The 24154-nt window shown below is 44.4% G+C and overlaps 1 protein-coding gene across 3 annotated transcripts in view; it reads right to left on the reverse strand.

Annotated features, from left to right (window-relative positions):
• Positions 1-24154, reverse strand: part of CDH8 (cadherin 8) — a 1003344-nt gene that overhangs the window by 197697 nt on the left and 781493 nt on the right. For all 3 annotated transcript variants that reach the window (XM_069217048.1, XM_069217049.1, XM_069217050.1), the window contains exon 8: positions 8388-8524. In XM_069217048.1, coding sequence (XP_069073149.1) covers positions 8388-8524 — 137 coding nt within the window. The remainder of the gene's footprint in view (positions 1-8387; positions 8525-24154) is intronic.

The raw sequence follows: 24154 nt of genomic DNA on the forward strand, positions 1-24154 counted from the left end.
AGCAAATCAAAGTGATATAACATGTGTTAATTAACGAGGTGGTGTAGTGTCTTGTAAGTTTTATGACAGAACCTTTTTGGCTCCAAACAGACTCCGTAGCAGTGAGACATAGTTACTAGAAAAGAATATAATGAAAGCTTGGTTTACAATGTTGGGATTCACAGGTACATGCAGAAGACTAAAGACGTTATTTACAACTCCATGTGTAGCGTAGTCTTTGGTAGGTACCCAGGCTGAGGCTTCAACTGGAGACAAGATAGGGGATAAGTAACTTGAAGAAAGACAGTGCTCTTCCAGAGAGTTTGAAGTGGTTGACCAAGCATACTGCTCGTGAATGCCATGTGTGCCTTCCTCGAAGTGGTGAGTCGAGAGTTGGCGTATGTGGAACCAAAGTGCAACCCCAATCACAGTGAAGCATTTGAAGATAAAGCTTCAGTGAGAAGTTTACACATCATTGGTCAAGAATCTACGACCAAGGCCACACTGAAAGATATAGCGCTGCCACACAAAATAAAGTTATACAATGTATGGAGCATTAACGCCGAAGGTGAATACAATCAGGCTTACAAAGTGTTGTCAAAGATAATTCTATTTTGCCAAAGAACATTGGAAAGAGATGTGGTAAAAATTTGCAATAGTCAAATATTTATGAAATATCGAGAAGCGCTGGCTGACAGAACAAGTAAGAGAGAAGCATACTATTCTTACGCTTACCAGAGTCTTGGTAAGTGGAGAATTCAGCACCAGCTAGGGATATCCAAGAAGAAGCACAGAGATACAGAGATTGTGCTGACTGAGCTGTCAAATTCCTGAAGTGGCACACCACCAAAGCTGCCGGATGGTGGTTCAGAACAATTCCACATGTCTCCACAAGTGACGGGCTCTGATGGAGACCAAGAAGAAGGCCAAAACCTCAAAGACCGTCCTGGATGACTCAAAGGCTGATCCATCGCTGGGCTTCAATGAGGATGAAGATTCTAATTAACACCATCTGAAAGAATTTAACCCTCAAATCCAGCCACTCGTATGAACAGTTACAATGCTGCTGCCTTCCTGAAACCACCATCACCTTTTGATACCACTAAAAAGCTGAATATTGATGATAGGTAGACTGCTTGGATAGAGTGCATCAATGAGGATTTCACTGATGCACTTGAAGACACTGATAACAGAAAGACCATTAAGTATCTCAGAAATCCTGCTGGTGATGGTGTAAAAGAAGTTATGAAGAAAAGGCTGAGCCCTGATGAAAAAATAATGTACTGTCAGATTAATGATGCTTTGAATCTCAGTGTAAGATCCAGTACTAAATGATGATTATGAATGATACATTTTCAGTCATTAACGTCAAAGAGTTGGTGAATCCATTGATGAGTTTGTGGAAAGACTAGATGCACTCATCAAACACTGTAAGTCCAATGAATTTCATTAAGAAGAAGCTATGTGTTCAGAGTTATTGATGGATGCTTGTCATATTCATTCAGAGAGAAACTCAGTCTGAAGCAAGTGTTGATGGCTGCCAGAGCTGAGGAGCATGATGAAAAACAAGCTGCTGACAAGGAGGCTGGAGGTGCCTAGAGTTTGATCAGTCATGAGTAATACGAAGGACACAAAATGATGTCTACACTTTCAAAGAAATTATGATTTAGATGTGGATTTTAGTTTCCACACCAAGGTAAATGTCCCATTGTTGGATAGATGTGTAAAGGCTGTGGGTAAGAAAACCATTTTGTGGTGATGTGTACAGTCACAGCGAAAAGACAAAATTGCCACCAGAACATTCCAGGGGCAACACATGCCTACAAGGCCAATTGGCAACATCAATTAAGGCAAATTGATACTAAACAAAATTGATCGTCATCTAAATCGTCATCAAGCAGTTCTTCCATTTCAACATCAAATTAAAGTGAAGAAAGTGGCTGTGGTAAGTTGATGTTTACCTTACAGTAATGTGTGCAGAAACACGTGTGAAGAAAAATGTCAGTCAAAGAAAAGTCGACATGCCAAAGAAGCAAAATCGTACAACTATTGTCCAAAGCTTACATTGAAAGAAATGGCTGTTCGATACCTTTCATTATTCACAGTGGTTCATTGATGAATATAATGGCTGAAGAGAAATATATAATGAATTATCCCAATTACCGTAGCTTACGCCATTGAAAACCTAAGTGGGTTCGATCAGCGCCCATAAAGAGTCAAGGTTCTACATAAGAACACAAAGGTCCAAGCACCAATCCATGTGCCTCAAGGTATGGTATCAAGTGCATGCTTACTTAGCGTAAGTACAGCTGCTGATATGGGACAGCTTTCTGTGAATTAGAACCTGAATGCTCATCATGAAATAGTAAGTCAATGCCCTTTGTTATTTCATGGTTTAAGAAAGCTTATGACTATGAAATTAAGACTGCATATTAATGAGGATGTTGGTCCTGTTGCTCGGTGACAGAGACAAATTACTTTTCATTTACAAGAAGCTGTTGAAAAAAAAAAACAATCATTACTTAAGCATGACATTATTGAGAGTTCCACTGATCCAACACCATGGGCTTCTCCAATAGTAGTAGTGCCCAAAAAGGACAGTGAAGGAGCTGTATGCATCTGTGTTGACAAGCGTCAGGAAAACAAGGCAATTGAACGAGAACGACATCCAGGTCCACAATTTGCTGACATGATAATGCACCTGAATGGTGCAAAGGTCTTTTCTTGACTTGATTTAAATAAATATTATCATCAGTTGGAACTCAAAGAAAGTTGCAGGTACATTACAACCTTTTCTACACATGTTGGTTTGTTTAAATACAAAACACTGAGGGATTGACGTAGAACTCGGCAGAAGGGTTAATCCATCACAACAGTGAAAGATATGCTGTCCCCCAAAATCTAAATCCCATTATATTCTATGAGGTTCAGATTTCAGAGGACAGGATATCTGTCACTGTTATGATGGAGGAAGCCATCCACCAAGTACTAAATCAGGCCCTTTGTTTTGGTGTGTCTCAAGGTGCAGAACTATTCCAAGACATTATTCGACGTATCATACAGCCTATTGTGAGTACGTTCAACTATAGCGATGACATATTTGTTTTCATAGCTATACAGAGGGAGCACAATAGAGCTCTCACACAGGTATGTTGTTTACTCAGTGATGCAGATTTGACTTTGAATGCAGACAAGTGTGAGTTCAACAAGACAAAACTAAAATTCTTTGGCCATATCTTTTCTGGTGGGGCTATGACAACTGATCCTGCAAAACAAGTCTTGTCAAATACTGATTCCCCATAAGCTGTGTCAATGGTACGTTTCTTTCCTGGAATGGCCAGTTGCTTTTCAAGGTACATACAAGAGTTTGCCACTGTTTGTGCTCCATTATTAGAGTTGACGAAGAAAAATGTTTCCTTTCCATGGTCACAAGAATGTGAGAGAGGTTTCAAGAGAATCACCATTGAAGATGTTAATGAAATGGCATACTTCAATCCAAAACTTCATACAGAAGTTGTAATTCATGCTAGCCAAGTCAGGTTAGGCGCTATTCTTGCACAGCATAGTGGATATCCAAATGCTCACTGGCATATCGTGGCCTATGTTAGTAGAAGTTTGTCCCAAAAGAACATGCTTGTTCACAACCTCAGAAAGAAAGTCACTGAACATATTCTGAACATGTCTGAACTCCCTAAACATCCATGGGAGAGAATAGCAATCGTCTTCGGTGGTTTTGTCGGGCCACTTGATAATAGACATCACCTGATGGTGATTGTGGATAAATACTCCCATTTCCCTTTGATTGAAGATCTCTATATCTGCGACTCACGAATAAGCCATTGAAAAACTTGATGACATCTTTGCGATCCAGGATATTCCAGCCATTCTGAAGTCTGACAATGACCCATACTTTAACAGTAAAGAATTCAAAAAATTCCTAGAGCATCTGAACATCAAGCATCAAAAGAGTACACCTTTGTGGCCGCAGACCAATGGACTTGTTGAACTTTTTGAGTAAGCTAAAGAAAGAAGCACAGTGTGCAAATCTTGAGATACTCACTTTCAAAACAATACTAAATTCTACTCTAAGAGCTTATTGTTCAACACCTCACTCGACCATGTTGTTCATGAGAGCAATGTCAACATTGACAACATGTCGTACAAGGGACTTAGATAACAAGCAGAAAATGAAAGCATGGGCAGACAAGATTCGACATGCAAAGGACATCATGTTTAAAAGAGGTGATTTGGTTATCATGGGGAAGATGCACAAAAGAAAATCTGATGCTCCATATGATGCTGGACCTTTCCAAGAGGTGTCTACCAAGGGGCACATGGTGACTAATCAGCACCCTGAAAAGTCTGTTACTGGTGGCTCTTCTCCCTTTAGGCCTGTGATTCAGAGTTCTTCAACTTGAAATGGTGAAACAAAGACTGACCCTGAAAACTTAGTGACTGCTGCTACCTCTTCACCATTGTTAGCAATCTCTGACACAGAAGAAAACAACTTCCAGTTTCCAGTTACCAGATATGGATGAATGATCAATGCACCAACGCAACTAAAGAGATATAATTGTATGTTTCTATGTATATGTGTATCTCTACTGATTTTGTAAAAAATTCATAGTTTGAGAAAGGGAAAAAATCTTAACTCCAGTCCATTCTAAATGGAATTTAATAGCTATTGAGGGGGTTACTAACACCAGACCTTTATGTCCTGTATCAAAGTATTTTGGTATAGGTCAAGGCACCTTTGTGAAACCCATGATAGTTCCCAAGCAAAAAGTTGATCCATCTTTAAATTTTAGATACAATGCCTTATTTCTTATCAATAAGGAATGTAAAATCTATACAGAGATTATGGATATGAGACTGTTAACAGTTTTTGACCAAAATGTATTGTGTCATAATAGGTAAGGTTGAAAAAATAAGAACTTCACAAACCATTAGTGTGGTTAATGAGGGGCACTCTGAATCTAGTATTACTGCTTATGCAGATGCTATCCATCTAATGTCAGACAATACAATTATTTCTTAAAAGTCCATGCTATGTGTTGATTCCAACTGTGCAATATGTCTAGTTACAAACCCGCCACATGCAACTGGGAACAGTAATCCCCAACAGTACTATCTACACATAAATAGATAGTATATGCTGAATAGAGGATTCTCTTCAAGACAATCTCCCCAAAAATAATTTTCTAGTATCATTAAAAATAATACTCGAGAAAAGAGGCTGCTATAATTATAGACATACACTGAAACTAGGAGGAAGCATATTTTTTGTAGGCATTAACCACCATTACTGTGAACCACTATTAATGCACAGAAAATCATCACTGCATGCTGTGTGTTAATTGTTAATAAACCATTTGTTTTATGCAGTTGCTACACACTTCAAAAGAGGCATAAATAACCAGGCATGATGAAAGTCTCATGCCATGAAAGACGCTATAACATGTTAACACCCTGCTAAACAAGGTCAGAGAATTTGCGGTTTGGTTGTGTGGTTGGGGGGCATAAATACCTCTATACTAGAAAAGTAACCCACCCTTGCACTAAATTTTAACTGATCATGCTACATACATAAAAAATTCACCATATCATTCCTGGTACGCTCAAAGAAATATTACAAGATCAATAGGGTCAATCCCGGACGCCTCCCAATGATAGATGAGGGACCCCATGGTGATGAATGCCACAGTAGGTGGGCAAAGGCTCATCAACCTGTTGGGAGTGAATAACTCTATTTGCATATGACACAGTTCTTTTGCAATAGTTAGGTGAACTGAACGTTCTTGTAAACATTTTATTTTCTAGGTGCATACAGGACAGAGATAGCTAGACATCTAGTGAAGACATGCTTTTCTTACTATAATGTGTTACACATTGGCCTAGTCATTCATCTCATATATAGTTTGAAGAGATTTCAATGTATGGCTGCTCAGATATAATTAAACCTGCGTACACATGAATACATTATTTAAGCCTTGAAGGATCTTCATGCTCTTCCTGTGGCTTTACGGGTCACATATAATATTCAAGGCATTGTGCACACTGCTTTTTGAAAACAAGTCATAGACAAATCAACCACAATCCAACACTTCATTCTTGATCCAGCTAACATAGTTAAATTGATCAAATCATGGAAGCACTCACTACAAGCACATGGGTCAAGCTCTAGAATGTCCTGGATCCAAAAATGGTAGACCAAAATCAAGTTACCTGCTCTTCTAGAAATGTATCCAAACAACACTGTTAAAAACACCTATTACATGGTCGTCTAATGCAGAGAACAGTCAGAAAAATGTTATATTGGGAATCATCCTAGCATTCACTTGGACACCACTAACTGCCTTTGAATCCTTTCTGTTCAAAGATTTAATGGTTTTACAATATTATCTGTAAATTTAGTGTTAGAAATTGGGTTTCTGGTTGGCAGAAGTATGCACACGTCCAAGCAGGAACCACAATACAAGTCAGGGTAAGTCACCAACACAGCCTAAATTAACATGTGCTCACTTCCTGGTAGCTTTGGCGCATAGCAGTCAGGCTCAACTGAAAAGTCAATGTATTAAGTATTTGTGCAACACTTCAAGCAGTAAAATGGTGAAAACAGTACACAAAAGATAGCACACTTAGTTAGAAAACTAGAGTTTATTTAATGAACAAAACAAAACCAAAATGACAAAAATACAAACAGTAGAACTTGAGATATTAATTTTTAAAGAATAAACTGAATTATAGTGCTTAAAAGAATAAAGCGCCAACCAGGGCTATCTGGTCATGCTTGACCGGGTCAAATCAGAAAGCTCAGTCAGACTGCAATGGACACAGGTTGGACATAGGGTCCAGATTTGGCCTACTGACAAAGTACCTTGTTGGCGTCAAAGTTGAGGAAGATGCTAGGAGGAGGGGAGGTGATTTGTCTTTGTTAAACCTTGGGATGAAGGCAAAGCATTGCAAAGTCAGATATGTATCCAACATGGAGTTAATGTGCTGTGCAGTCGGTGATGCATTGCACTCAATCCTTGCAGCAGTAGCAATGCATTGACACTGATAAAGATGCACTGGTTCTGAGCGGTGCAACAGCTTCAATGCGGAGTTGCCGGTTGAAGCAGCACCTCATATCCACTTCCAAGAGCCAAGGACTGAATTGGTAATACTTGGGAGGGCAAGACACACACCTGGCAGAGTCTTGCCCGGGTCAACATGGCAGTTTCAAACTGCATATACAGGCTCTGCCATGGCAGACCTGAGACATAGTTACATGGCTACTTAAGTGGGTGGCGCTGTTATCACTACAGACCCCCAAATGTAGTGCACTTATCTACGGACTTATGAGCAAATAAAAAAATCCTATTGGTGTATGCCACTTAAACCATTTATACGGGAATGAGCACAAGCACTTTAGCGCTGGTTAGTGGTGATGAAGTGGTGCACAGAGGCATAAGGCCAAGAAAAATAAATGTAGCAAAAAGTATAGAGTAAAAGGCAAAAAATAGGGAGGTGACCCTGCATAGAGGGCCATTTCCAACTTGTAGGCACTTTGTTGTTATGGTTTGGTAAATATTGACATGATTCCAATGTTATTTTCATTGATGCTTTTTTAAATATTGTGGAGGTTACAACTTTGTAATATTACCAATGTTGTGTCCACAGATCTACCATCCTTGACTTGATCATATCACTAATCTCTAACAAAAATAGAGAAGAAGAAAATGCCATTACCAGTCCACTAATTATGGGTACTACTAGGTATTACTTAATCTACTTGCCATATTTGACATATATTGCCTTGTGTGGTTTGCTGAAACAGTCCCGGATCTTTCCTATAGGTTGCATAGTCTTTCTCCTTACTTGGGGCATCCTATTCCAAAGACAGTTTCAAACAATTGATCCAGAGGTGCAACTGTATCCGAGTTTTCAAAGCAGCAACTGAGATATTCTCATGTGCTGATACAATATAAATTAACGAAAAATACTTGCTAGAACAACTGTCAATTGTGAAGACATTTCTAGGACAATATAAACACAAAGACAATCTAAAGACTGCATGCATTATTCTTTTACTCTATCAGTGGACACAATTTGTGACGTAAAATAAATGCAAAATAATACATTTCTGTATTAGATGACATCTTTAAACTAATACCTGCATTTAAATAAAAATGTTCAAGGAGGCCAGGCTCCATCCAGGACAATTCAAATTAAGACAGAAGAGAAATATGGAAGGCAGGATGAAGAAACGTTTGTAAATCTGCCTTCATTTTAATTTTTAAATCTGTTTGAAATGTGCCACAGTATTTTCGGCAGTACATTTAAAAAACCTTTTTGTACAAAATGAAGTCACAGCCCCTCCCTTTCTGCCACCCCCAAACAGATAAGAAGAAGTCATGCAAACTTACTAGTTTCTGTAGCCATGATTGTTATGTTGTGCCAAACATTGGATTCTCTATCCAGTGGTGTTGCCAAAGTGATTTTTCCATCGTCCGCATTGACGTTGAACTGCCTTTCGAGGTCGGTATGTCGATCAATGGAAAACCTACAAAAAGGACTTCACTGTAATCTACTCAATATAATACAAAGTAATCCTTTGAGAAACACCATAACACTGTCTAATGGAGTAAAATGCTTAACTTTGACATAATTTGTAAGACAAACTAATAGACGTCATATTTACACAAAAGCCTCACCATTAAGCCATTGCTTAATTAATAATGAAATAGAAAAACAAGTAAATTGGATTGCTTATCCTTCAAGAGAAAGATGTAAAAAGACAAAAAAAATTTAGATGCCACAGTTGTTACTATTGTGGCATCAGAATTAGCAAGAAATGTTCACTACAACTAGTCTGCTTAGCTCTTTCCTGGACAGTCATGGGGTGATCCATCAAAAAGAGGTTGAGAAAAAGGGGGTACTAAAAAGTTACTTCCCCATTCATTTTTCCATGGGAAATGTAGACACAGCTACGGCCCAAATCCTTGAACAGATTTACTCCATGTTTGGCAGAAAGCTAAAGCTTGGTCCAGAAAGAGTGTGTTTTGTGATTTGATGTACATCCATTCATTAGTTTTTTTAGCAATTAAGGCTCAAAATCTTTGTATATGTCATAGCGCTAAGGGTTCTCAAAACCAGCAGATCTCATACTAAGATCAGATTGGCTTCCACCACATCAACAATGATGTGGCAGCAGCAATTTTAGGACTTGAGACTCAGTCCTGAGTCTTAAGAAAAAAGTTTTAAAAAACGACATAAGGGAGCAGATTTGGGATACCCTTAAAGCCTAGGCCTGGTGGTGGGGTCCCAAAAGGACTCTGCCTGAGCCCCAAAAATTGTTTTTTTTTAATTTTGCTGTGAATTTGTTGAGGGTTCATGAATCCTTAGTAAAAATGTTAACGATATGCATGGGCATTTAAAAAAACACCCCTTGGTATGGGCCAGGATCCGAGGGGTGGCACAGTTTTTGACAGATGCACTGCTGTTTCTGGGGAAAAGGGGCTTGTTGCCCACCTCCTAAAGCCCAAAAAAGCCTTGAGAACCACATCCCCAGAAGAGGGCCGGTGGACTCGATCCCCGGGGGCTGGAAACCAAGACATGGGGAGGGGCCAATGGTTTGCCCTGGGGGCCCCATCTCTGGGGTCAGCTCAAGAATGCTGTCTGGGGTTCCCAACCCCAGGGACACCCTCTTTTCCTTGGCCGAAACCATGAACAGGGAAAAAGTAATGTGCTTCCACCTGGAGTAGCACAAAGCTGCTCCCACCTAGTGAAAGCCTGAAAGGGGCCCTTTAGCTCTCCTTGTGGTTCTCTTAAAATGTGGGGTTCCCAGGTGGGACCAGAACACACACGAAAGTTTTAAAAAGTGAGTAAAAAATGTACAGCCACAGCCGCTCATTTATCATTCACTGCTCCAACAAGGACCATCCCTTTACAAACTGAAAAGGTTATTTATATATTTATTTTTAGTGACGTCCGTAGAAGGGTCAGAGACACCATCAAGCTTTTTTTTTTATGTTGTAAAGGAGTTTTATAGCTCCCCAGCAACACTAGAAAAAACCAGAAGCACCTCCTGGGACTCCTGTTAATTACCCCACATATTACATCACTAATGACATCTTCTATGACAACACTGATAATATCACTGCAACCTTTGCAATTACATTATCAATAAGAAAACTGTGCATGGTGCGAGCACAAGACATAGTTACCTTAGGACATGAGTTATAGTTTCCAGAGATAGCTATAACTGGTGAATTTCATTTTTTTGTACGTTTAAAACGTTATGTTGACACTGATCCTGAGAGCTGGAGACTGATGTTTTGCAATGGGCGACATGGGAGGGGATTGTTTTACTCTGTAAGGTGCACCCAGTCAGATAATACTTGGCATTTTCTAGGGCATGTAACACAGTCCTGGCTGACTTTTGGAGGGACGGCTATGTGAGTGCGGATGATATCTCTGACTAGACATACCTTGGTTGGGCTGTGCCTGCCAAGTTCCTCATTCGCAATACTTGAGCTCCAAGATTGGACAGCAGCCCCCTTCCATCATTGCAGCATACCGCTATGGGTTTTAGCACATGGGGTAATCCTGGAGGGCTGCCTGCATGTAAAACTAATCTCTGATTTCCCTCGGATGGTGGGGGATGGGTGCTGCCACAAGTTGGTTGGTTGAACTGCTTGGTTGTTTGCCTAGTGCTTCTTTATTTTACTTAACAAGCCTGCTGTCCTCTGTCATTTTATGACCACACTGAATTCCGATGTGTTATATAATTTGTATCAGGGCTGGCTTTAGCTTGGCACGACTGACGTGGCCACACTGACCGCTTACCTCAAGGGGTGCACTGACCCTGGGGGAAGGGGGACTGTATTTATCAATAACATACAATTTAAAAGCACCTGATGCAGAGTTACTTGTGCACCCACCTTTCAGGTAGCAATACAAATATCAATATAACTCTTGTGATTAATGTTCCTGCTAGACAGTTTTGCCTAGTGGCAGTTTTTGTGTGTTTCAATTCTTTATTGAAAATCAAAAAGGAATAATACTGCAAAACAGTGGGGGTGCATGAGTAGGGAACAGGCCAGTGCATACAATGATAATGGAATCACTACACATCAATAATGAGCAAATGTGGAAAATTCTAGATCCAGATGGTAAAAGGGAAGCAACAAGACAGAACACAATGCATATTTAAGGTTATAGCATTCCAAAATGGGGACCCTACAATTTGGTCCATAACTGGAGGGTACTCCGCAAGGGTAGCAATGGCACTTATGCAAGGGGGGGAGAGCACATTGAAGAGGAGGGGGGAGGAAGAAAGGAGAAGGGCGACCAGAGGGAGAGGAGAGGGTTGTAGAAGGGAGAAATGGCCACAGTATCAGTGTAGCACCCGGGGGAGCCATGCAGACTGAAGCAAGGGACATGTTTTGTTGCCACAGTGGGTGTTCAGCGGAGGGAAGAATAATGTATAGGGCAAATAATTAATGCCTGGGATGTAGAAGGCAGTGGCACCACATCTGGAGGAGAATCTCCACTCTATCCTGAAGGATGAAGATGATTTGTTTGTGGGAAGCTACTTGCTACATTGTTGCTAACCACTCCTCGTGGGAGGGGGGCGTAGGGTAACACCAGTGGAGAAGGATGCACTTTTGGCCGTAGCAAGGGTCATGTTAAGAGGTGATCCTGGGTTGGGAAAGTTCTGGATTGTCTCCTGGGACATACAAATAGGTAGGGGTTTTGAGCAACAGTGTCTCACGCAGCATGGTCTCCACCACATCTTAAAGGACTGAGGGGCAGTCACAAGAACATGCAATAGATCACAGAGGGTTTCTGGGCAACACCAACAGGTTGCATGGGGCAACAGTTCTGCCACTCACAGTTCAAACTTTAAACAGGCCTCTCTTGTCCCACAGGTGAGCACTTTAAAGAGTTGTTACCAATCTTATGCCTCCTATTCTGTCTGCAGTCTATTTGCCATTTGACGCAAAGGTTATTGATGGGAGGAAGGGGAAAAAGGTGATGGTTCAGAAGGCTATAGAAACCAGACATAACTCTGTGGGGGTGTCCCATGTCCTAAGATAGAAAACTATCAGGGAGGGTCGTAGGGTCCATGGTCGTGTGCCAGGCAACGTTGGAGGCAGAGTGTAAACTGGAGGTGCTTCCATGATTGTTAAGGCTGCAGGCCAAACTCCTCACAGAGTGCTGCAAAGGACTTGAGAGCTCCGTCTGTGATAACCTGGTCTAAGCTATTGATGCCTGCTGCGCACCACAGCTCCCAGATCCACATTTATTCCCTGATGCGCAGGGAGGTATTGCTCCATAAGGGTGCATGTTCATGGAGAAGGGGGTCCACCCCAAGATGGTGGTGGACTCAGTGCCAGGATTTCATCCTGGTCTGTAGGATCAGGTTGAAAGGGTATGACGGAGGCATACCACTCTGTAAAGCGGAGATAAGCTGTTATGATATGTCAGAAGCATGCACTCTGCCATGACCCATTGAGGCAGGTCCGGCATCTCAGAGAGCAAGTCGGCCAGTTGAGAAAGGTGTAGGGCCAGAGCGTAGTACTCGATGAAAGGGAGGCCCAGGCCACCACATGAGCGAGGTACTAAGAGATTGGTGTAGGCCAAGTGGGGATGGGGTGACCTCCAGCCCAAGGAACACATTCCTGCATCAATGGAGCATAGGATAGGCAATGGGTCCAATAGAGGTAGAATGCCAAAGACATGTGTAAACCATGGGAGCCTATTGCCATTCTCACAGCCTGTGCCCTTCCCATATAGAGAGGCCAAGGTGGGACCATTTTGCAAAGTTTAATTTAATGTCGGCAAACAAAGGCTCACGGTTGTCTGCCAACATGTGGTCCAGCACCCTATTGACATAGTCCCCAGGTACATGAAACAAAACGGTGTCCAGCGGAAGGGGTAGTCATGGATAGCCACTCTCGTGGTCACGTGTGAAAGAGGCAGCGCCTCGCTCTTGTTCCAGTCCATCCAGTATCCCGACGGTGCTGCAAAGCCAGCGATGATTTCCAACAGGGCCGGGAGGGAGCTACGAGGATGAAAAGTATATCTGTAGAGATAAATTGTGATTGTTTCACCTGCAATGGGGTCACCAAAGAGGAGCAGAGATTGATAAAGGGATGCCATACGGGGCTCCATGGCCGGGAGGACCCTCTGGATCAGGAATGGGTCCAACAGGAAGATGCCACAGTTAACCTGAGCAGTCGGGGTGTCATAGAGCCTGGGGACCTTATTTATGAATTCCTCTCCTACACCAAATCACCACAAGATTTCAAAGAGGTATGCCCTCTCAATCTTATCAAACGCCTTCTCGGCATCTAGGGAGAGTGCAAGCTGGCCTGGCTTATAGTGGGAACCTTGTGGTACTTACACCCTGTGCCGGGTCCAGTTATCCCTTATTAGTAGAATAGAGGTGTTTCTAACAGCTTAGGCTGGTAGAAGGTAGCTATGGCAAAGCAGCTTAGGCTGAACTAGGAGACATGCAAAGCTCCTACTATACCACTTATATCATATAGCACAATATCATAGGAAAACACAATACTTTAAGTTACTAAAAATAAAGGTACTTTAGTTTTATGACAATATGGCAACAGTATCTCAAAGAATACCCTCACTTAGGAGGTAAGTAATATACACAAGTTATATGTACACAAACCCACAACAGGTAAGTAACAGTAAGAAAAGTAGTGCAAACAATGTAGAATCACAATAGGAAGGTGAACATAGGTCTAGGGGCAACACAAACCATATACTCCAAAAGTGGAATGCGAATCACAAATGGACCCCAGACCTATGGGAGCTTGTAGAGGGCCGCTGGGACTGTAAGAAAACAGTAAGGGTGTCCAAAATACCACACCCCAAGACCCTAGAAGGTAGGAGTAAAATTTCCCTACTACCCTAGAAAGACACAATTATCGTGATGGGGGATTCTGCAAGAACCACAAGCACCAGCAAAACACTGAAGACGGATTCCTGGATGTGAGGACCTGCAAGGCAAGGGAACCAACTCCAAGAGTCGCGATAGTGTCCAGGGGGAGCAGGAGCCCAGGAAACCCTGGATGAAGGTGCAAAAGGGCTGCCTCTGGGTGGAAGAAGCCGAAGATTCTGCAAGAATGAAAAGGGCTAGGACCTTCACCTTTCGAAGGAAGATGCCCAACGGCGTGCTGGATATTGCAGAAGTGTTTCCACAGAAATACTGCAAACAAGCCTTTCTAGCTGCAAGGGTTGTGGTAGAAGTTTTTGGGTGCTGCTGGGGACCAGGAAGGACCAGGATGTCGCCGCTTGGAGGAGAAGACAGAGGGGGCACTCAGCAACTCATTGAGCCCCCGCAGAAGCAGGCAGCACCCCCAGAAGTCCCGGAGCAGGCACTTAGAAGATTTTGGAAACAGGAGTCACAAAAGGAGGGTCCCACAATGTTGGAGTCCAACTCAGAGGGTTGAGCACTGCAAGACGGAGTGCTGGGGACCCAGGCTAGGCTGTGCACAAAGGAATCCTTGGAGAAGTGCACAGAAGCCGGAGCAGCTGCAAATCACACAGTGCACAGATTTGCTGTCTGGTGTGGGGAGGCAAGGACTTACCTCCACCAAACTTGGACTGAAGGATCACAGGACTGTGGGTGTCACTTGGATCTAGCTCCTGTGTTCCAGGGACTACGCTCGTCAGGATAAGAAGGGACCCAGAGGACCGGTGATGCAGTCTTTTGGTGCCTGCATTAGCAGGGGGAAGATTCCATTGACCCACAGGAGATTTCTTCTTGGTTTCCAGTGCAGGGTAAAGGCAGACAGCCCTCAGAGCATGTACCACCAGGAAACAGTTGGGAAAGCCGGCAGGATGAGGCGCCACAATGTTGCTGTTATTCGTCTTGCTACTTTGTTGCGGTTTTGCAGGCGTCCTGGAGCAGTCAGGGATCGATCCGTGGCAGAAGTCCAAGAGGGAAGTGCAGAGGAACTCTGGTGAGCTCTTGCATTCGTTATCTGAAGAATACCCCAGAGGAGAGACCCTAAATAGCCAGAAAAGGAGGTTTGGCTACCAAGAAAGGAGGTTTGGCTACCAAGAGAGGTAAGATCCTATCAGAAGGGGTCTCTGACGTCACCTGCTGGCACTGGCCACTCAGAGCAGTCCAGTGTGCCCCCAACACCTCTGAATCCAAGAATGCAGAGGTCTGGGACACACTGGAGGAGCTCTGGGCACCTCCCCTGGGAGGTACTGGTCAGGGGAGTGGTCATTCCCCTTTCCTTTTTCCAGTTTTGTACCAGAGCAGGGCTGGGGGGATCCCAGAACCGGTGTAGACTGGCGTATGACGAGATGGGCACCATCTCTGCCCATCAAAGCATTTCCAGAGGCTGGGGGAGGCTACTCCTCCCCAGCCCTTCACACCTATTTCCAAAGGGAGAGGGTGTAACACCCTCTCTCAGAGGAAATCCTTTGTTCTGCCTTCCTGGGCCGGGGCTGCCCAGACCCCAGGAGGGCAGAATCCTGTCTGAGGGGTTGGCAGCAGCTGCAGTGGAAAACCCGGAAAGGCACTTTGGCAGTACCCGGGTTCTGTGCTAGAGACCCGGGGGGTCATGGAATTGATCTTAGACATGTTACATGGCCATGTTCGGAGTTACCATTGTGACGCTACACATAGGTAGTGACCTATGTGCAGTGCACACGTGTAATGGTGTCCCTGCACTCACAAATTTCAGGTAAATTGCCCTGAACGATGTGGGGGCACCTTGGTTAGTGCCAGGGTGCCCATACACTAAGTAACTTGGCACCCAACCTTCACCAAGTGTGGGGTAGACATTTAGGTGACTTATAAGTTACTTATGTGCAGTGAAAAATGGCTGTGAAATAACGTGGACATTATTTCACTCAGGCTGCAGTGGCAGGCCTGTGTAAGAATTGTCTGAGCTCCCAATGAGTGGCAAAATAAATGCTGCAACCCATAGGGATCTCCTGGAACCCCAATACCCTGGTACCTAAGTACCATATACAAGGGAATTATATGGCTGTACCAGTGTGCCAATGAGAATTGGTAAAATTAGTCACTAGCCTGTAGTGACAATTTTAGAAAGCAGAGAGAGCATAAACACTGAGATTCTGGTTAGCAGAGCCTCAGTGATACAGTTAGGCACCACACAGGGAACACATACAGGGCATACACTATGAGCACTGGGGTCCTGCCTAGCAGGATCCCAGTGACATAAGGGCAAAAATGGGGGTAACATGCCAGGCAAGATGTTTCTTTCCTACATTCGGCCACTCATGTTGCATGAGTGAGGGAACGGAGGTAGGGCCAGATGTAGCAAAGGATTTGCGCGTCGCAAACTGCGAAAATCGCTGTTTGCGAGGCGCAAATGCCTCTTTGCCATGCAGAAATGCATATTGCGAGTCAGGACCGACTCGCAATATGCATTTCAGAATCGCAAATAGGAAGGGGTGTTCCCTTCCTATTTGCGATTCGGAGTGGTATGCAATACCATTTGTGACCGCATATGTGGTCGCAAATGGTGTCGCAGTTACCATCCACTTCAAGTGGATGGAAACCCACTCGCAAATTGGAAGGGGTCCCCATGGGACCCCTTCCAGTTTGTGAATGGACCCAAAACAATTTTTTCAGGGCAGGTAGTGGTCCAAGGGACCACTGCCTGCCCTGAAAAAATACCGAAACTAAAGGTTTCGTTTTTTTTTTAAAGTGCAGCTCGTTTTCCTTTAAGGAAAATGGGCTACACTTAAAACAAAAAAAACTGCTTTATTTAAAAGCAGTCACAAACATGGAGGTCTGCTGACTACAGCAGGCCTCCATGTTTGCGAGTGCCTAGACTCGCTATGGGGCCGCAATTTGCGACCCACCTCATTAATATTAATGAGGTGGGTCAATGCGACCCCATAGCGAGTCGCAGACGTTCTGCATTGCAAATTGCGACTTGCAATTTGCGAGTCGGAAGGACTCGCAAATTGCAAGTCGCAATTTGCAATTTTCTTGCATCTGGCCCGTAGTTCCTGGAGGAATGGCCTGGGACGAACCCCACCTGCATGTGGTGAATCAGGGATAGGATCACTTTGTAAAGATGGCCACCAGGACACTAACAAGGATTTTTGTGTCTCTATTGAGTAAGTTGATGGGTCTGTAGCTTCCACATGAGACGGGCGCCCTCCCTAGTTTGGAGAGGACTGCTATCCCTGCTCTGTTAGAAAAGAGCCAAGAGAACCAATCTGGCCAGCCTCCTGGAAGGCGTCCTATATTTTGAAACAATTACGTCCCCTCCTGCCCACATGTAGAATTCTGTGGTGAAGCCACCCCCCTTAGAGCCTTGTAGTAGGGAAGTCTGGAGATGCCCTGCGCAATCTTACTGATTTCCCATTTAGTAAGGCCCTACTAGCCTCGTTAAGGCTAGGAAGGTGCTAGCCTTCAAACAAGGCCTCCAGGTGGGCGGTGTCAGTTGCCATCTTCTGGGTATATAGCGTCCGGTAGAAGTGTGTGAATTCATTGACTATGTCTTGTGGGTGTCTGCAGACTGTATGACAGGGATGGCTAAAGCAGCCTCCTATTGGTGTAGCTTGGCTGCCAAAAGGTGACCCACCTTCTTGCACTGTTCATAGTGGCCTTAGATGTAAACAAAGCAATAAGGTCCATATGTGCCTTCTCCAGGCAACAGCGGGTGTGGGAGGAGGGCTTTGCAGTATAGAGATGCGTAAGAGCCACAATATTTTTCTCCAGGTTCTTCTGATGAGTCACTCTCTGCACATTGGTCAGAGCTGCATCCTTCGTAAATTGGCCATGGATAGTCACCTTCGCGCTGCCCACAAACCCTGTGGGAAAAAAATGAGCCCTTATTACTGCCCAGGTACGTGAGACATGGTAGCGAAGTTGGAACTTACCCTGGATGGTGCTATAGCATGACAAATTCAGGCACCATGGTTTGGGCCCCAGATAGGCAAGACCGAGGTCCAAGGAAATCATGACCGGGGCAAGGTTAAGAAATGCAATCTTCATGACATGGGGTTCCCAAGTGATGGCCCCTACTCTGTGGGAGACCAGGAAGTAGCCTTCTCTGGATTGGGTACCATGAAAAGGTGAAAAGAAAGAATACTCCTGGTCAACCAGAGTGAAGGTAAGGCCTGAGAGAGTGGGGAGAGGACTCCTATGGAATGATTGGATGTCCGCACCCTTGGCACATGCCAGGGAGCCAAAAAAGTGGACGTTGTCCCTGTGGCTTCTGTCCCCAAGGTCAGTGAGCTTGTTCCCTTAGGTAAAAGAGCTTCTGGTCCCTACCAGTTATGGTGTAGTATCAGACCTCCACTGTTGCGAGCTGCTGCTCCAAACCCTCCATCGTGTCCTGAAAGCCTGCAACATCAGCGTGGATGGATTCAGTTTCGGCCATTAGGTCAGAAATTTTGAAGTCCACACCCTCCAGGTGACAGCCAACCACCAAGATCTCCTGCAGGATGTGCTCCATAACAGGGGTATTGTTGCAGGCAGGCAGGAACTGTTGCAGGCCCAGCGGCAGATGAACCGTGCAGGGTAGCCATAGGGTGGTGTTGGGAAACAGCCTTTGAGAAGAGAACAGGGCTTGCTGGTGAACTGGTCGGAGGGAATCTCCAGGACAGGGGCCCAAATTGGTGGGGGAAGAGCACGGTCCCCTGAGTGGGGAGAAGGGAGCAAGTGCTCTGTTGAGCCTAGGAGGGACCAGCAGCTCCCTTATCTGATTTTCAGACAATGAGATGGTCCTGGGTCATAGGGAATCAGAGATGGAGTAGTGCCCCCAGCAGGGTCCAGTCAGTCCAGGTGGGCAAGCTGCCGACCTGTCCCCATGCCATCCAATGAGGTGGAGAGTAGCCCTTATTGGGAGGTCGCACCTTCAACTTAGTCCTGTACAATGGGCATAGGTGCCCTGTGTGGAGGACAACCCCAGAGGCTGGAAAGAGGGTAGTGCAGCCAGGGAGGCAGGCTGATGGTCAGTGTCCTCCCATGTCCTTAAGGTCAGCATTGGGTATGGGGGTGGGTCCGGTATGAAGAGACCAGCATCTGCTGGGAATGGGCCAGTGTCTCGGGCATGTTGCTGTACGGGACACCAGCTGTGGAGTCCTGGATGTCCTGTGGGGTGGTTGAAAGCCAGGCCTGAGACGTGGGCTGTATGTTCCCTCAGGTGGGCGGTATAGAGGTAGAGGTCCAAAGACAGCAGCATGTCGTCCCAAAGCCAGGTGTCCCCTGCGGAGGCCCCCGGTGGTCTTAGGAACCTCAGGTGTGGAGGAGGAAGCCAGTCGGTGAGGGACCACCCCCATGTCCAGGCAGTAGAGTCCAACAGAGTTCAACATAGCTCAGCATGGGTCTGAGGGGTACAGTAGGACCAGAGATAGTTGCAGACCTTGGGCTGAAGTAGGGTGGAAGTGTGAGGCCATTCACAGCAGATCAGCGCACCAGTGTGAGTGTGCACTCAGCCACATGCGTATTGAGTGTAGAGGGGGTGTCCCCCACAGCCGGGGTATGCACCTGGCCCTGGAGTGTGTGGCAGCAGGACACTGGACGGGCTGCTGCTACTGCTGGTGGTGGGGTCTGGGTTGCTTTGCTGGGTGGGCTGCTCTATACCTGGAATTCCTGTAGGCAATCTCAGCTATCATGCACCAAAGTTGGCTAGATTTAAGGGCAGCAAGCGGACTGGGCCACGGAGCATAGTGTGGCTGTGGTGTGCACTATTATATTGTCCTGAGAAGCCATCTCCCAAAGGATCAAAGGACCAACCTGCGTGGTTCCAGGGTGAGCAATCAGTCACCCCCAAAAAAGACTAACTTGAGGGAAGGGGTGTAGGGTTTCTTTCGTTGCGTGGGGTGTCTCTCATTGTACAGAAAGAGGGAAGGGCCTTTCCCTGCAGCCCATAGGGCTTGCAGTGCTACCACGCTGCTGTCAGCATCTCCCAGGGGCTGATGCAGTAGCAGGATGGAAGTTGAGCAGCCCACAGTACTACTCTGGGCCATCGCTCCAAGGTTTCGAGTAGGCCTCACCATGTGGTGTCAGGCAGAGCTGTCGGGTCTTCGGCGTCCACGTCACGGGGCACCACAGTGGGGGCTGGGATCCCTGCTTGATTCACTTTGGCCATTGGGGCCAATTGAATCATGGATGCTGATGGCCCTGTGGCTTTGAATGCACTGCCACCTGCATCTGTGTCACCTTGGCTCATTTAGCCAATCCCTCAAGAGGCCATCTCTGTGTATGGCCAGACCACGACCCCCTGTGGCAGTTTTGACTCACCACAAAGTAGCGCAGATGGTTAACATCCCTGCTGCAAAGACAGAACTGTATTTTATGTAGACAGATAAGTGCATTAGTAAGGTCAACCTTTGCAAGTCCATTAACACAAATCAAATGTATGTGAGGGGGGGCTGTGGAGAGATGAGGGGCACTTTTGCTTGGATTAGATTGAGAGAATGCGAGGAGGAGGTCATGAGGGGGGTCGCCAAAAAGATTATCTCACCAGGTGCCACCCGTGCTAAAGTCAGCCCTGAATTGTACTCTGTGATACTTGCTGGTGTGCTGATTTCCGTTTCCATATTTGTCTCAATGGCTTCTATTAACCGCAACAGTCACTGCTTGCCGATCTCTCTTTTTCCCTGATGTTTATTATGCAAATGACAGTACGGTTATTTAATGCTTATGTCAACAAAGTTTCTTTTAAAAAAAATGTTGACACTGATATTCGCACCTAACTATAACTTTATCCTTTGTTTTTTTTTCAGTGAACATATATTAAGAACATTAACATATTCAGAGATTAATACTGACGACCTGACGTCCCATGTAATGACACCTGCGATGTAGTGACCCCCTATCTCAATACTTATCAATAGTTAAAAGCTAAGTAGTGATTCCTTATTTAGCACCTGCCATCGCGTGTCCCCCGATGTAGTGCACACAATGTATTGCAGATGCACTGCTGTATCTGGCTAGTCTTTTTTAATCTAAAATGATTGTGAATACCGCATACCTTGCTAAATGGGAATGTTCCTATTTCTGTCCACTCAGAAACTTTCTGCTAAAACCTATTCACAGTTTTTTTTCTGCCAGTGATTAGATATTCTGTAAATGTCACAGTTACTACAGAGCAGAGACAGTACAGAAGGGGATGGAGTGTACTTCACAGCCGCATTGTCATCTTAAATCATCTTCATATGTTATAATTGATTCAGCATATGTCCAGCAACAAGTGAAGCTTCCTGTGCTACCAAAGGATGTGTCTAGACATGAGAAAGAGGAGGCAGGAGAAGAGGAGGGTGAGTATTTGGGAAAACCTAGCCAGTTAATGATTATGTAAGCGGCATGATTTGAGAGAAACTATGTTTTTAAACCATAATCCTGCTCAATGCTTTTGAATTAGGAGCATATTGCTGATGCTGAAATTCTAATCCTTGTGTTTTAAATTGACTTGTTTTCACAAAGTGTGCATTTTAAGGAGAAACACGCCCCACATAGAGCACCGTGGGTACCTGATGTTTTTTTTGCGAACATTTTGGTAAAGTTGCTTTATTTTAAGGATTCATAAAAATGCTAAATGTATGCCTCTAAATCTGCAGAAATCTAAAATGTCTCTGTATCTGCATACCGATGAACTGTAATTTCCAAGTGTACATGGTATTTGCTGGTTTATAGTTATAGTATAACGTGTTTTTGACGCCCAGTTTGCACAAACAAGTTGAGGTTATTTGTGAATAATCTCAAAATTATTATTATGTGGGTCTTCCGTTTTTTGGCTTTCACACCTTACACTTATGCGTGCTAGTGCACATTTTGAGCAGTTAAACTGAAATTAAAGGGCATATTTACATGGAACTGGCGTGGCGCTGCGCCAAAATTGGCAGCACCGCGCTGCCTCAGTTCTGAAACACAGATACCTCATATTTACAAAAATACGGCGCATCCCTGTTTTTTCCCTTAGCGCTAAATGTAGCTGTCAGCACCAATGCAGGCATCCTTGCACCATAGTGCAAGGGTGTCTGCGTTGAAGGGAATGTTTGTTTATATGCAGGAAGGGACATCTTCCTGCACATAAACAATCATTAGTGGCCTTTTGTCTTTCCATGTATGCTGCAGGATGCTCTGGTGGCACTTGGGGCAAGTAAATATGCCCTGTAAGTGTGCAAAATGTTACATGAACCATGACCTTCACATCTAAAACAAAAGTTATTTATGTAGGTGATGATATGAGATTCACATACCACATTCTCAAAACCTTGATATGCATGATTGAAATCATTGCGGCCTCAAGTTGTACGCCTCACTGTGCCTGAGTAATGGCGGGATCAAATGTAAACCATCTCTTTTTAACAAAAAAAGAACGAGTACACTGGGCCCAAAACAAAAAATGCAACAAAAATAACCACACATATATACTGCCTGTGTACACATTGATGCCCACTGTCTTCGGGTTCAAAGTATACCTCCTAAAGTTCAATAAAGTTGAAAAATAACCTTTTCCAGGATCATCACATCAGGTATGTAAATTAATACTAATCTAATTTCTCTCGGTCATGCTAATCTGATTTATCTCAGTCATGGATTTGTGGTGTGTTTACATATGTTTTTCCTCGGAAATTTTCAAATGAAAATATCCTTTTTTTTAAAGGAGCCCTTTGCTTCTCCTCCAAACACCCTGTTGGGGTGACTGCAAGTGGTCAGGAAAAACGCCAGTTTAATCTCAGATGTATTTCAATGATCACTTTGTATTATACTCAACACTCACTGGCCATAACATTTGAATAGACCTAAGCTGATTTTCCAATATTTAAAATCCTTTTGTCACTTGGATCTGTCTGTATGATGACTGCACTTTCATATGATCTTTTTCTTGGAGTTACAACATATCAACAAACCCTGGAAATGCTAGATTGGTCTGCTGGTGTGACAGGCATATCTAAATATGGCAGGGAGAGTTTTTTCAGCATGGCAATTGTAAAGTACTCTGCTATGCTTATGTACAATACTCTATCCTCTCATATAGAAATTGGGCCCTTAGCCTCTGAAATGGAAATCCAAAATCTTCCGCAGCCAAAAGCAGCAGTTTAAGGCGAAGAAGGGCTCCACAAGGTCAGATACCCATCAGACAATGTCCTGCTAAAGATGTTGACTTTTCTCAGGAAAGCTCAGAGTGGGAGAAATTCAAACTTCACACACAATGAAGGTCCCCCTGCCAGCCAGATATGTTTGCAGCCTTGGACTGTGAAGATTTCTACATTTACAGTTAGTCACTTTTTTGAGAGCTTGAATTCCTCCATTAGTTTGGCATGGCAGGTTTGTCCTTATCCTCCAGAGGTCTTTAGGGCTAAGAAGTTTCTATGTCTCAGATTTCTGAGGATGTTAGAAAGGGTACACTTTCACACAGCTCAGGTTTCCAGTACCTCAGGAACAGCACTTGGAGGTCAATACTCACTCCAACAGATGCCACCAGCAGGGTCTAGGGCAGTACATTTGTGCCTGGTCATCTAGGGTGTTGCAAAAAACATCTCCTCCAGCTTGATCTGTCCTCCTAGCTTGAACAGGAGGTCAGTCTTATGACTGTAGGAAGCCATTTCTTTTTTGTGGATACCAGAGGGAGAGCATGTCTTTCCTTAAGGGCTCTTCTTGGGTCTCAGTCAGCAGGTTCAGTCTACTTCTGGTCTTCCACAGCTCCAGTAGCATTATCAGGACTGTGTGGTGAGTGCCACACGTATACCTGGCACCAGCCATTGAGTGACTCCTGGCTCCTCTCTTACTAATGAGGTAAAAGTTCTCAGGGGATACTCTACTCATGTTGTTTTCATCATTTCCTGAGTGTCCACTGCAAACAATTCTCCTGTCCCACTCCCTAAATTCAAGATGATGATGCCCTTTTCCCCTTTTGTAAAGCCTGTGAGTCCACCACAGTGGTGTGGCCAGGGAAATGAGTAACCCATTCTCAGTCGTGACATCAAACTAGTTCTGGGGGGAGCTTCCTCTCCACCGATTTTGAAGTCTGGTTGCTTTGGGGGGGGGGGGGAGAAGAAGGGGCTTGTGCAAGTACCATCTGATATTTGCTTGTGACATGGGAGGCCCCTTTGAAAATATTTATGTTCCTACTCACTGCCCAAATGGTTATCTTGCCAGAGGGACAGAAATACCTCCCACACCCAAGCCTTTGCTTGTTTCGGGTTAAGCACT

Source organism: Pleurodeles waltl, chromosome 12, assembly GCF_031143425.1.
Source record: "Pleurodeles waltl isolate 20211129_DDA chromosome 12, aPleWal1.hap1.20221129, whole genome shotgun sequence".
NCBI lineage: Eukaryota > Metazoa > Chordata > Amphibia > Caudata > Salamandridae > Pleurodeles > Pleurodeles waltl.